Genomic DNA, 14,086 nt, shown 5'->3' on the forward strand with positions numbered 1-14,086 from the left:
CTGCTATAGGTTATAGAGCATTACAGCCAGGGACATTGTAAAACAGTGTGGATGGGGGCGGGATCACAGTATGTGGTAGTCGCCCATTTCCAGTTCTCTCCGGAACTGATTTTAGGTTTCCAGCAATTTGACAACCAGCTCCCCAAATTCCTACAAATGTAACAGTTGGTTCTTGTAAGCCAGTAGGAACTAGCTCAAGCATACTGCTGAAACAGACATCAAGGGACAGTCCAGTTTTTCTGGTTGGTTGTGTTTGAATTGCTATAGGTCCAATAAGAGCTGAAACAAGTCAATTTGGGTGTTTAAAATCTTTGATCATGTAGAGATTTTTATTGAAACGCTAATGATAATGGATTTGAAATTATTCTGACACAAAGTCACATGCCATTTCCAAGTCATTATTAAATACAGCGACATTAAACTACACCAACATAATGGTGATATTTAAAGTGCTTATGTTGCTAAAATGGTATGTTTAAAATACCACTCATCCTATGGGAAGGCATATGGGAAAATGAGTCTCCATCATAGTATTCGGGGCAACATGCAGAAAGATACTTTTGGAAATGATATCTCTGGTTACTGTTATTAAAATTTGACTTCTCTTACAGGTATTCAGGAAGGAACGCAGTGTACCAAATGTAAAAATAACTGGGCACTGAAGTTTTCTATCATATTATTATATGTTTTGTGTGCCTTGCTAACAATCACAGTAGCCATTTTGGGATACAAAGGTAAGTACTCTCTCCTTTTTCTTTCCAAATGGCACATTTCCCTTTATTAATTTAAACATTAAAAAAAAAAACATGTTTGCAAGTATGAAGTATGTCATTAATACAACTCAAACGCAAAAGGAAGCGACATCATAAACTTTGTGTCTTGCGCTTCGTGTAGTTGTGGGATCTGAGTCCTTTTGAAGCATTTCCACAATCCTAAAGGTCCTCTATGAGTTATAAAGCTTTTTCCTCATTGTTGTGTTTTCCTACCTGTTTCTAGCTCCACCCTCTTCCTCAATCTTTTTTCATCTTATCTCTAAGAGGTCCTGTGGAAACCCTGGAGTCAGCACACAGGAAAATTATACTGACAGAGGGTAAGCCAAACACAAGATCTCCAGAGATACGACTTACTTCACCCCAGGGACTGGGCAGCTATTTTCCTTTTTTTCCCTTTTTTTCCCCTTTTTTTCTTCAGCACATTTACCGTGACCACTGTTGTTTATATAGCTCCGTAAAAATATTGCCCTGTAGAAGTTAAACATAGAGGGAGCACCGCCACCCCAATAATACTTTATGGGATGTTAGGTATTCTTTCAGAATGTCTTGTTTAAGGTCAGTGGAAGATTTTTACCTAAATCCTTCAGACTTGCAGACAAAGTGGATTTCCTTCTTCCCCTCCCCGCCCCACCACCCCACCCTTCCCAGACACCACAGGTAGAAGGTGTCATGATTCAGAATCACGAGCTGCATAAACCTTTTTATAGAAAACAGTCATGGAAGCCTTCCCATCAAAGATACATGACACAGATGTGTCGTCTGGTTTCAGCAAGAGGCAGGCATGGGGGCTGCTAATCTTCAAAACCTTCACTCAACCCCTATCCCGGCTGCCTTCCCTCAGAACTGACAGGTTAACAGTGGAGAATTCCCCCGTATTCCCTTCTCTGTTTCTTGGCTCATAGACACTCCTCCCTGGGGAGAGAAGTGAATTCCCTCCAACCTATAACTCCTCTTGCCTCTCCCCAAGTGTCTAGAGGCTTCCTGAGGAAACCCCATGTATTAAAATGAGAATGGGCTTTGGAGCCAGATGGTCCAAGCTAACTCTCGATTCCTCTATTTGTAAAACAATTGGGAGAGTTTATTCAATGTTTGCTGACATGCTGGGCATCACGCTAAGTCCTCCACATGGCTGTGTAACCTGGGTATGAATCATACCCTCTTTGAGTTTCCTATTTCTTACAATGACAGTAATACCACTTTTCAAGGAGTTTGGAATCAGCAAAGACGATGTCATTGAACCTGTCCAGTAGTTGGTTCTCGGAGATAGTGGCCATGTTTCTGTGTTTCTTGCTTCTTCATAACTGCATTTATACAGCTATAGAGCAGAATGGCAAAATGTTAAAAATACTTTGTATAGTTGAAGCTTGAAAGTCCCATTTCTGGGGCCAAATGCATGGAAAATTGCGTGCATCCTCTAGGGTGTTGACTGATGAATTTGAGCAGTGGAAATCTAGAAACTTACCAGGTCATTTTATCCATTTATGATTAGTTAATCCAACCTAAGACTAACAAAGTAAGCATTACGAAAGGTTATTAAATTGTGGCAAGGCAGGACAAGGGGTGGGGTAGGGAGTCTAGTGGGGAAAGGTGGGGTCTGTTATATCCTGGGTGAGTCAGACTGGCTCTCCTCCTTTACCAGGTTATTTAGAACACTACTTACTTCTCCACGTTTCCCAGAGAACCCAGATAAAGGAGGGTCTTGAGCTCAAATAGCCATTTAATAAGTACCTTTAGGGCTCACTACTGTGTGATATCATGAAAGCAAACAACTACTGGAAGAAAGTTGACAAAGGTTTAAAGAGCATATTACCATATGGTATTTTATAACTTTTCTCTCTGCAGAGAAATAAGATCTAGAATCTTTGTGCCTTTAGAATTGTACAGCAGTTCCAAAGCAGAGGGGATTTTCCCCCTTGGTATGTTTTTAAAGTTATTCCAAATATTTCCTCCATTTTTATGACATTGGAAAGCCCATCTCAGCTCGGGCATCTTGTGCACGTGCTGGCCCATTTGCTGAGAACACTTTTTTTCAGCTCTCCACCTAAAAGGACTCCTTTCCTTTCATGTCTCGGACATTTATCCCATAAGAAGCCCCGAAGGCTGAGTTAGGCCCTCCTGTTTGTTCCCAAAGCATTCCCTTATTTACACTTAGCCCCTGTCATACTCAGTCATGATGGCCAGTGGGCTTGTCTGTCCCACCACCCAAACTCTAAACTCCATGAAAACAAGAGACTCCTATCTTTAGTTTGTCATATCTTCCACTAACACCTAGACTCATGGTACTCATTAGGCACCAGTTAAAGTTACTGGATAAATTAATGAGAGGGAGGATGGATGGATGGATGGATGGATGGATGGATGGATGGATGAATGGATGGATTGTAGATCAGGGCTGACTTCTGTAAAGAATAAGTCAGTGCCCAGGGACCTGTAAACCATTCTGCATTTAAGGCATTGCTACCACTCAGAGCCCTACCTGGAAGTCTAAAATCCTAAAGATCAGCATGGCCTGCTCTCTGCGGGTGTAATCCACCCAGGATGAAGCAGGGAGGTGCTGAGGGAGCAAGTAGGAGTGGATGCAAGGAGATGGTCTTACTCCTTTTCCCTCCTGAAGGGGCCCCCATCCCTCAGGCATCTACTAACAAATACAAAATAATAACCACATGCAGTTTTGGTTCCCAAGCATAGTCTGAATGAACTAAAATGTGGGTATTTTCCAGATGTGTTTTCTCTTGTACAGCAGGTCTTCTTTCTTGCTGATAAGAGTCTAGCAACCCCACAGGGGAAGGGGCAGAAAGATAAGACCTGGTTTCTCCTTTCCCACATCTCCCTTTGAAGTCTAGAGAAACTCTTTCCATTTCAAAAAAGAAAGAAGAAAAAGAATATTCAAAGGAGATCTTTCTCTGAAGGAGAAGTTAGGAAGTACAATAGAAAGTGCTTTATGTATCAAAGTTGGCAAAGGCAACTCCATACTGTTTTCCTTAGAATAGTTTTTTTACTTCTCCTTTTATGTCACTTACACAACCACGAGTTAAGATATAACTAAAGTTCCTTCTGGAGAATTTGCTGCATAAGGCGGGGAACTGCTGAGTCACCCCCACAGGGCTGTACAGTGACTGTGACCCTAGAGGCTCATCAGCTGCTGTACAGAAAGTATGTTCTTGGATAATTCCAGCTTGGGGCATTCTCTGCCTTGGGCTCTTCTCCTTCCGTCATGGAGCTGCCATGGCAGACGCCATCTCCTAAGTTCAGTGGGTCATGTTTCCTCCAGAACATTCCGGAACAGGAAAATCAGCAGGCATCCATCTCAAGGGAATTAGGATAGAGAAGAAAGAAATCTGAATCTTTCTCAAGACAAATCTCCTTTAACTCAACATTCCTAGTCATTGAATGTCTACCTTGCTGCTAAGCTCTGCTAAAGTAGCAGAGACAGCTGGTTCGGTAGGCTTTCCACATGGGCATCAAGTCACACTGGGGGGCTCCTGTGAGAAGCCAGCATAACACCCAACAGCCAGATCTTCTGTACTTTTGTAGTGAGACCCAAAATAGCATTCAAGGTGGAAATGCCTTGATTGCATTCCAGGGCAGTGCAGCTGGTATTTCCGGAACTCCCAGGTCCCCACGCAGGGACAGGTTTCCCCCCTCAATACTGCCATCTGGGACAGAGACGCATGAGCACTAGGCAGGAGCTCTTTGCCCTGCCCTTGTTCCTTGTCCTCAGGGCCTGGAGCATGGACTATGTCTCTCATGAGAGATGACCATATTTAGGAAAATGAAGTACTAAATACAAGATAATGTGGAATTCTAGAGAAAGCATTCATTTTGGAATTAGATTTCCTGGACTGCCATCTCACTTGGTCCTTTACAAGCTGTGTAACCCTGGGCAAGTTACTGAACATCTCTGAGCCTCAGTATCTTCATCTGTAAAACAGCAGTTTTAAGGATTAACTTTGGTGATGGTGCAGTGTACCTTTCAAAGAGTAGGCACTTGGTAAACAGAGGCTGTTATTGCTGTTATTATTAGTGTGGTATAAAACCCAATTGTCAGGGAAGGCTTAGCACGTTGGGGTGGTGAGAGTGGAGTGGACCCTGAAGGACGGGTGGAATCATGACAAGGGAGAAGGAGGTTCATGGCCCAGGCCAAGGGACGGTACCAAAAGGCTTTTATAGAAAAGGTATGATTGTCAGATTATCCACGAGGATTAGGCTTTGGGTACTTGAAGAGGGCCAACTCCTTGGGTATGATTTCCGAAGCAGTAATGTTCTGAAGAAAAACTGACGAAACAGTTGCTAGGGGGTGTGGGGGATGGGTGAGCCTGTTGGTGGGTATTAAGGAGGCACCAATGGCATGGAGCACTGGGTGTCGTATGCAAACAATGAATCATGGAGCACTACATGGAGCACGTACATCAAATCATGGAGCACGTACATCAAAAACTAATGATGTACGGTATGGTGACTAACATAACACAATTTAAAAAAAAAAAGAAAGAATAAAGGGGAGCCCATGAAAAAAACAGACTGCTAGGAACTTTTCCGTTTAATGTGCATCTTCCTCATATCAGAAGGATCTACAGACCGAGATCTGCATCAATAGACTAGGAGTTTCTAGGGTAAGGGAGGATGGCTCTGTCACTGTTTTCCTGATTGACAACTTGTGCTGATAGGTTAAGAGTAAAAACCAACAAAAATGCTGTGTGCTATTACAGCAGGTGTTGTTCTGGATGCCCATCAGCCTGGTGTTTTTTATGCAGTAGCAAGCTGCCAGCTTTGCAGCCCTGAAGTTTGCAGCTTTAGACACAGATCCTATTTTTAAAATGCAGACACACACGCCCCAGTGCATGTAACCAGATCATTAGCCCCTGTGGCCAAGCCAATAGCTTCCTTGCTGCACCAAAGAGAAACCTAACAGATTTTCATTCTGTTTTTAACAAATGTATTTATTGCCTTTACACAAACCTGAATTCTCTGTCCATGACAGTTCTGTGTTTTTTAAAACTAAAATGGAAGGAAAATTAGAGAGGGTAGAAAATGACTGCCTGTCAGCATATTTAGAAGTTTCTTCGGCTTCCGGGAAAAAATGGGCAGGACTTAAGATACTGTGTGTGGTTTGAGGACAGACTGAGCCATGTGTTTTGATTTGAGAATCAAAACTGAATCTTAACTCATCAACATTTTATGCTTTTTTTTTTTTAAAGTTTAACTTTGCAAAATTACAGATGAAACATTGTGTTCCTCAGAGTTTGGGGGGATTTACAAATATGCATGACTATCTAACAGTCCTAAGATATAGATTATTATAACAATACCCCTCTTGTCTATATAGTCACTTTAAAAAAAAAGGACTCATAATTCAGCTGGCTGTTGTTCTTCTTGGGGTGTGGGGGTGGGGAGGGCTGATTTGTAAATCTGTTTGCAGGACCTCTAGCTCAGCCAGTTTTTCACAGGCCTCAGTAGCCAAGGGGCAGATTCTCACCAATTTAAATAAATAGCATAATAAACAAATATGTGTTGAACACCTACTAAGTGCCACACTAAGAGCTACAGATCAAACTGAATGCAAATTTTCCTGCCTTCAAGGATCTAATAGTAAACAAGCCAGGACCACACAGTGAAGTAAGTCCTATGGCAGAGAAAGGACTGCTTGCCAAGAGAATTTCTGAAAGATACACTGCAGCAAAGATTTCCCACAGAAGGTGATGAGCTGAGTCTCAAAGAGCAAGTAGGGCTTAACTTGGCAATGAGTCCAGGGAAGAACGTTCTAGGTAGAAAGAAGAGCACGTGGAAGGGCTTGGGTGAGAAAGAGCATTTGGTGCCTTGTACCCATTTCATTATAGCCACACTCTAGAAGCGTGAGGGGGACAGCAGGACAAGCTTCCCCAGGGAAGGTGCTAGAAGCCAGGGGGCTGGTTCACTTTGGGTCATACAGACACATGGGAGCATACTTCTGCTTCCTGAAAGGAGCCAGAAGAATCTTCTCATACAATCACGCATGGATGGAACACTTGAAGAATAAAAATAAATTGGCTCTGTTACCTCACAATTAATATACAAAATAGATTTCATGCTTAAAAAAAAAAAAATGAAGTTCTTCTTTTCAGAAAGCCATCGATACCAAGACAGACTTGATCTTGAGTTGCTAGAGGTTGGATGTCGCAGGAGTCACTTTGGGAGAAACATGCTCTTACGCAATATTTTAGAAAGAAACTTGTATTCACACCCATAAAGAGCTGCCGTCTGAGAACAAATAAGAGCAGAAGCTTTTATTTAACACCGTGTCACTCTTTCCATGTACAATCAAGAAAATGCTAAAAAAAAAAAAAAAAAAAAAGTCTTCTTCATGAATAATTGTCTGGAAATCCATGTAGGGATTCTTCTTGGGAAATGACAAAGGACAGATTGGCTTGTCACCGAGGAAAAGCAGACTTTTCAAGGCCTCATGAAAGAGAGTGGCAAATGCTCTTGACTTTCTTTCCCTTCCTATTACAAAGACTATTTATTGAAGTAGCTACGTATTCTTTACTACAGACTTTTCTTCCACATAAATGTATACCACCTTCCAGGAATGGTAGGGAGTGTGATGAGTGATAAAACTTTGTAAATGATCACAGTGGTATACCTCCATCTATGAAAACTACTTTAGAAAACAATACAGATTGAGGATTTATATAATACATAAAAATTAAAGCCGAGCTCCAGATAACATCTAACACATCCAAGGCATTACAGAATCCTAAGTACAGTTAAGAACATACAATTCTCAGGGCACCTAGGTGGCTCAGTGGGTTAAAGCCTCTGTCTTTGGCTCTGATTCATGATCCCAGGGTCCTGGGATGGAGCCCCGCATCAGGGTCTCTGCTCAGTGGGAAGCCTGCCTGCCCCGCCCCCCACCCCCCGCCTCTCTTCCTACTTGTGATCTCTGTCAAATAAATAAATCTTTAAAACACACAATTCTCAACAAAATAACCTACCACTGGGTTTTGTAACGAGTAAATTATTTTTCAAGAATCGCGTTTCCCCCATATTTTATTTCATTTATACTTTTTGTTTCAATCTTTTCTTTTATTCCCTAATGAAATGTTTTTTTTCATTAAAACTGGAAAAATAAAATGTGAGCAGGTGTGTGTACTAATCCTTAATTCTTAAATCTTAGTTGTAGAAAAAATGGACAATGTTACGGGTGGCATGGAGACATCTCGCCAGACCTATGATGACAAGCTTACAGCAGTGGAAAGCGACCTGAAAAAATTAGGTAATCTGCAATAAGAATGAATCATTAAACTGAATCCTCTAATTCCATCTTAAATGACCGCCACTCTTTAGAACTATACTGCTGTAAATTCACATTCACCCAGAAGGATGTAAATTTTTGTGCTGTGTGCTGAGTCTTTACTCATGATTTTATTTAAAGGCTTCTACATTTTAACCTTAAGGAGCAATTTTGGAGTTCTTCTCCAAAAAACCACTCTGTGTGCCAATTAAAATCTGAAGATCAATCCTGATCAAAAAGGACCACACATAGATTTTAGTAAAAGCTCTTTAGAGCAAACCTACAGAGAAAGTTTCTAAGTATTTGCAAGGTGGATATTGGTATTGTCATCCTTAATTTATACAGGAGAAAATGGTGACTTAACCAGGAAGAAGAACAGCTGAGATGTGAACCTAGGGTAATTTTTAAAGTTTAAAATTTGTGTATATGCTATAATTTTCATCTCAATAAAAAATAATAAGAGAAAAAAACAAAAAAATATCCTTTATAAAATGTTCAGTAAATTTGTACTTGAAATATTCTAAGCTGCATAGAAGAGCTACAGAAATCAATTTAAAAAATTAAAAGATTCCAACATATTTCTATACTTTGATTTTTATTTTCATTTTTTTAGGAAGGGATTAATGGTAAATTTAATAAACAGTAAGTTATTTCCTTCTTGACACCCTGCCCAGTGCTCTAAAATCTGATAAAATCCCCCTCCTTCTTTGAGAAAAGTGCTTAGGAAGTTAGCACCCTTCCCAACTTCCCAGGACCCACCTTGAATAGATACGTGGGTTTTACTAATGCAAAACACTCTGCATAGACCACAAATTTTATTTTTGACACATAGTTCATAACAGTTAAGTGTCTTTTGGATCTTTATGGTTCTCTTTTTGGTTTTTGGTTTTTTTTTTTTTTTAAAGATTTTATTTATTTATTTGAGAGAGAGACAGAGAGAGGGGCAACACCCAGGGGGAGTGGGAGAGGGAGAAGCAGGCTTCCCGCTGAGCAGGGAGCCTGATGTAGGACTTGATCCCAGGACCACAGGATCATGACCTTAGCTGAAGGCAGAAGCTTAATGACTGAGCCACCCAGGTGCCCCTCTTTGGGATCTTTGACTCCACCTGAGCATTTCTCCATACCACTAGTCTAAGTAATAAATATGTCTTATTCCAGGGGACCAAACTGGGAAGAAAGCTATGAGCACCAACTCAGAACTCTCTACCTTCAGATCAGACATACTGGATCTTCGTCAGCAGCTACGTGAGATCACAGAGAAAACCAGCAAGAACAAAGACACTCTGGAGAAGTTACAGGCAAGTGGGGATGCCCTGGTGGACAGGCAGAGTCAACTGAAAGAAACTTTGGAGAATAACTCTTTCCTCATCACCACTGTGAACAAAACCCTCCAGGCGTATAATGGGTATGTCACAAATCTGCAGCAAGACACCAGCGTGCTGCAGGGCAACCTGCAGAGCCAAATGTACTCTCATAACGTGGTCGTTATGAACCTCAACAACCTGAACCTGACCCAGGTGCAGCAGAGGAACCTCATCACCAATCTGCAGCGGTCTGTGGATGACACGAGCCAGGCCATCCAGCGAATCAAGAATGACTTCCAAAATCTGCAGCAGGTTTTCCTTCAAGCCAAGAAGGACACTGATTGGCTGAAGGAGAAAGTGCAGAACTTACAGACACTGGCTGCCAATAACTCTGCTTTGGCCAAAGCTAACAACGACACCCTGGAGGATATGAACAGCCAGCTCAATTCATTCACGGGGCAGATGGACAACATCACCACAGCCTCCCAAGCCAACGAGCAGAACCTGAAAGACCTGCAGGACGTACACAAGGATGCGGAGAACAGGACGGCCATCAAGTTCAGCCAGCTGGAGGAACGCTTCCAGCTCTTTGAGACGGATATAGTGAACATCATTAGCAACATCAGTTACACTGCCCACTACCTGCGGACGCTGACCAGCAATCTGAATGAAGTCAGGACCACGTGCACTGATACACTGACCAAACACACAGATGATCTGACCTCCTTGAATAACACACTGGCCAACATCCGTTTGGATTCTGTTTCTCTCAGGATGCAGCAAGATATGATGAGGTCAAGGTTAGACACTGAAGTAGCCAACTTATCAGTGATTATGGAAGAAATGAAGCTGGTAGACTCCAAGCATGGTCAGCTCATCAAGAACTTTACAATACTACAAGGTAAGTGAAAATTCTGAGTGTACTCGTTTTAGTTACTGATTGGTATATAACAAATCACCCTAAAAGTCAGCAACTTAAAAACAGCGAACAGTTGCCATCTCACAGTTTGTGTGGATCAGGAATTCAGGAGTGGCTTAGCTGGGTGATTCTGGCTCGGTATCTCTTGTAAGGTTGTGTCAAGATATTGGCCAGGGCTGCAGTCATCTTGAACTCTTAATTGCGACTGAGGACCTCCTTCCAAGATAACTCATTCACATGGCTCTTGGCAGGAGGCCTTAGTTCCCTACTGGCTGTTGGCAAGAGATATTCGATCCTGGCGATGGGAAGTTGCTTGAGTGTTCTCACAGTATGGCAGCTGGCTGACTGCCGAGGAGGTGACCCAGGAGAAAGCACAAGAAAAAGCCACATGCTTTTTATGACCGAGCTTCAGAAGTCACATACTATCACTTCCATCATATCCTGCTCTTTAAAAATGTCATTAAGTCCAACCCACACTCAAGGGGCAGGTAGATTAAGCTCCACATCTTGAAAAGAGTTTTAACTGTGACTTTGTGGACAGCACTCAAAGGCAGTCCATTAACTATTTGCTGAATTTGGACTTTCTCAGCGCCTTGCTCTTTCAATGTCATTATAAATCGGGCTCCTTTGAAAGCAGGATTAATTTGTGTAGGTCACAGGGATTCCCGTTTCTAAGTGTGACGAGCAGATGGATGGTTGGCCATCACAGTAACCGTAAAGCCACAGAGGACAGAAAGAATGTGACCTGTGTGTAAAATCTGAGTTTTACTCCGATCCAGGTCACCCATGTAAATTGAAGATTCTTGGCTCAAATTAACTCTCCTTCTGAAGATTTGGGGCAACCATATATTAATAGCATTTTTCAGTCATGAACTATTTTCACTGCTTTTATGTTGAAAGTACTATGTGAAAGATGATGTACTAAGCACTCTGGGGCATGCAGAGAGGCCCAGATGGTCTTTGCCCTCAGGTAGCTTAAAATCAGGAGAATTTTAGAGTATCAGGAGATTGCCTGTAAGCAAAGAAATCCTGATGTTCAAAAAGAGGAAATGGATGCATAGCCACATTGTGTAGAATGGGGAATTGGTCTTCAAGGCTGAAAAGAGGTTGTTAAGAGGATAATTTGTGAGCTTTTGGGAAAGCAGCAATCATCAGAGTGAGTTCACTAAAAAGAAGGCAGAAATAATCTTATTTCTGCATATTAACAGAGTTGCTAGATTGTTTAAACTAGAAGAATAAGGGCACCTCTGTGGCTCAGTTGGTTGAGCGACTGCCTTTGGCTCAGGTCATGATCCCAGACTTCCAGGATCGAGTCCCGCATCGGGCTCCCAGCTCTTTGGAGAGTCTGCTTCTCCCTCTGGTCTTCTACTCTCTCATGCTCTCTCTCACTCATTCTCTCTCAAATAAATAAATAAAATTTTTTAAAAAACTAGAAGAATAAAAAAATAGCATATCTGGATTTTACGAAGACATTTGTCATTGATGCTGTCTAGAACAAGATGGAGAAAGTAGTTACTGAATTACAGCGCAGTTGGGTGAATTTATTGGTGATGTTGGTTTTCTATGCTATGTAACAAAGTGCAAACTCAGCAGCAAGGGACAATACCCATTTCTTATCTCATAGTATCTGTAGATCAGGTGTCTGGGTAAGGCTTGGGGCCTCTGCCCCAAAGCAGGATACCCTGTCATTGAGGGACTGAGGTTTCATCAGAGGCTTGACTGGGGAAATTCCGTTTCTGTGCTCCCTTGGGTGCTTGACAGTATTCATGTCCTTGCAAATGTGAGACTGAGGTTCTTGGAGTCTTTTGGGGGCAAGAAGGGGTACTGGCCTAGAGGTCACCTGCAGCCCCTTGTCATGTGACCATCCAACCACACCACAGCTTCTTCAAAACCGGCAGGGGAGTCTCTCATTCCAGTCTGCTGAGACAGTGTTATGTAATGTAATCTCATCTAATGGAAGTCAGGGGAGTGACATGCCATCACCTTTGCCATGTTCTGTTGGTTAGAAGCAAGTCACAGGTTGCACACTCAAGGGGAAGAAATGATACAAGGGCATGACTCATTGAGGGTGACCCTAGGGTGTGTCTTCCACAGAATGTGCATAAAGAATGGCAGTTCAGTGAGCCCCTGGGGGGCTGGCAGCAGGTCTGGATGGCAGAAGGCAGAGCCCCATTCAACAGCTTTATCAGTGACTAGCATGAGGATATAGATAACCTGATAATCCACTACTTGTGTGACATGAAACTACATTTACTAGCCCATGGATGCTAGAATCATAATCCAAAATGACCTGGAGAGGCTAGAATAGTTAAGAGGTTCCAACAAAATGGAAGAGATAGGGAATTGTAAAATCCCGCTTGAGGTTGGAAAAGGCCAGACAGACAGATGTTGATGGAAGAACATGTGCATGAAAAGCATGGTGGTTTTAATCGACTGTAAGCAAGTCACTGTGTCTGGCAGTGAATCTAATGTGATCTTTGATTATATCAATGAAAATGATAGTAGGTGATACCTTACGCTGTTCAGTATGGCAAGACTACCCCTGCAGGATAGTGTGTACTTTGAGGGACCTCTTTCAAAGGGTCAGTGACAGACCAGCATGCTCGAGAAAAATACACCCAGGATTATGGAGTCTAAATGTGTTGGGGAAGGATTGCAAGACCCAGAAACGTTAACCTGTAGGAGACACTGTTTTAGTGGAGACAGGGCAGCTATCTACAGGTATTTAAAGACTATCATGTGGGGGGCGCCTAGGTGGCTCAGTGGATTAAAGCCTCTGCCTTTGGCTCAGGTCACGATCCCAGGGTCCTGGGATCGAGCCCCGCATCGCATCGGGCTCCCTGCTTAGCAGGGAGTCTGCTTCCTCCTCTCTCTGCCTACTTGTGATCTCCGTCTGTCAAATAAATAAATAAATAATCTTAAAAAAAAAAAAAGACTATTACGCGGAAGAAATTTCATGTGACATCTGAGGAGGCTGAAACAGGACTAGTGGGTATTCATGAATAGAAAACAAATTTTGGTTTTATGTGATGTTCCTTATAAAAATTGGTGTTGCCTGTAAATACAGTGGCTTCCCTGAGCAATATTGGTGTCCCAGCTCCAGAGTAGACAGACATCGTGGGTATGAGTCCTACTCTGAATAAGGGGCAGGCTTTCAGATAATCAAAGTTCTCCAGTGATTGCTTTAGTTTTTTCCTATTCTTTCTCAACCTAAATTCAAAAGAAGGGCAGATCTCTGTAGTTGGGCAACCACATAAACTAAGAGCTTTCTCAATTTCTCTTGGCACTGTGAAACCTTAGAGAATCCTGTTGCAGTACTCTGGATATTTTCTAGCTATAAGTTTTACAGTTTTATTATTCCATCCAGTTGCTAGCTTGCCTTCTACAAGTAAACTTCTAACATATTTAGTGTGTAGACAGTGTTGCTTGGCAGCTAAGGAAGTGTACGAAAAGCTTTTAACTGAAGATTTAGACCCTGGCTTTCAATTAGGTAATGTTTCCACTATTGTGATTATTTTTATTCACTAATATTGAGTGTGGATGCACTGAGAACTTGATTCAAACTCTGTAAGACAGGTACTTATTTATTTTCTTTCTTTTTTAATTTTTTTAAAGATTTTATTTATTTATTTGACAGATAGATATCACAAGTAGGCAGAGAGGCAGGTAGAGAGAGAGGGGGAAGCAGGCTCCCTGATGAGCAGAGAGCCTGATGTGGGGCTTGATCCCAGGACCCTGAGATCATGACCTGAGTGAAGGCAGAGGCTTTAACCCACTGAGCCACCCACGTGCCTCGATTTTCTTTCTTTTTTTAGAGAGT

At 42.1% G+C, this 14,086-nt stretch overlaps 1 protein-coding gene across 1 annotated transcript in view; it reads left to right on the forward strand.

The window, feature by feature from the left end:
* Positions 1-14,086, forward strand: part of COLEC12 (collectin subfamily member 12) — a 193,564-nt gene that overhangs the window by 150,325 nt on the left and 29,153 nt on the right. The window contains exons 3-5 of the mRNA XM_059409305.1: positions 612-734; positions 7,927-8,025; positions 9,202-10,248. Coding sequence (XP_059265288.1) covers positions 612-734; positions 7,927-8,025; positions 9,202-10,248 — 1,269 coding nt within the window. The remainder of the gene's footprint in view (positions 1-611; positions 735-7,926; positions 8,026-9,201; positions 10,249-14,086) is intronic.

Source organism: Mustela nigripes, chromosome 8, assembly GCF_022355385.1.
Source record: "Mustela nigripes isolate SB6536 chromosome 8, MUSNIG.SB6536, whole genome shotgun sequence".
Taxonomy (NCBI): Eukaryota; Metazoa; Chordata; class Mammalia; order Carnivora; family Mustelidae; genus Mustela; species Mustela nigripes.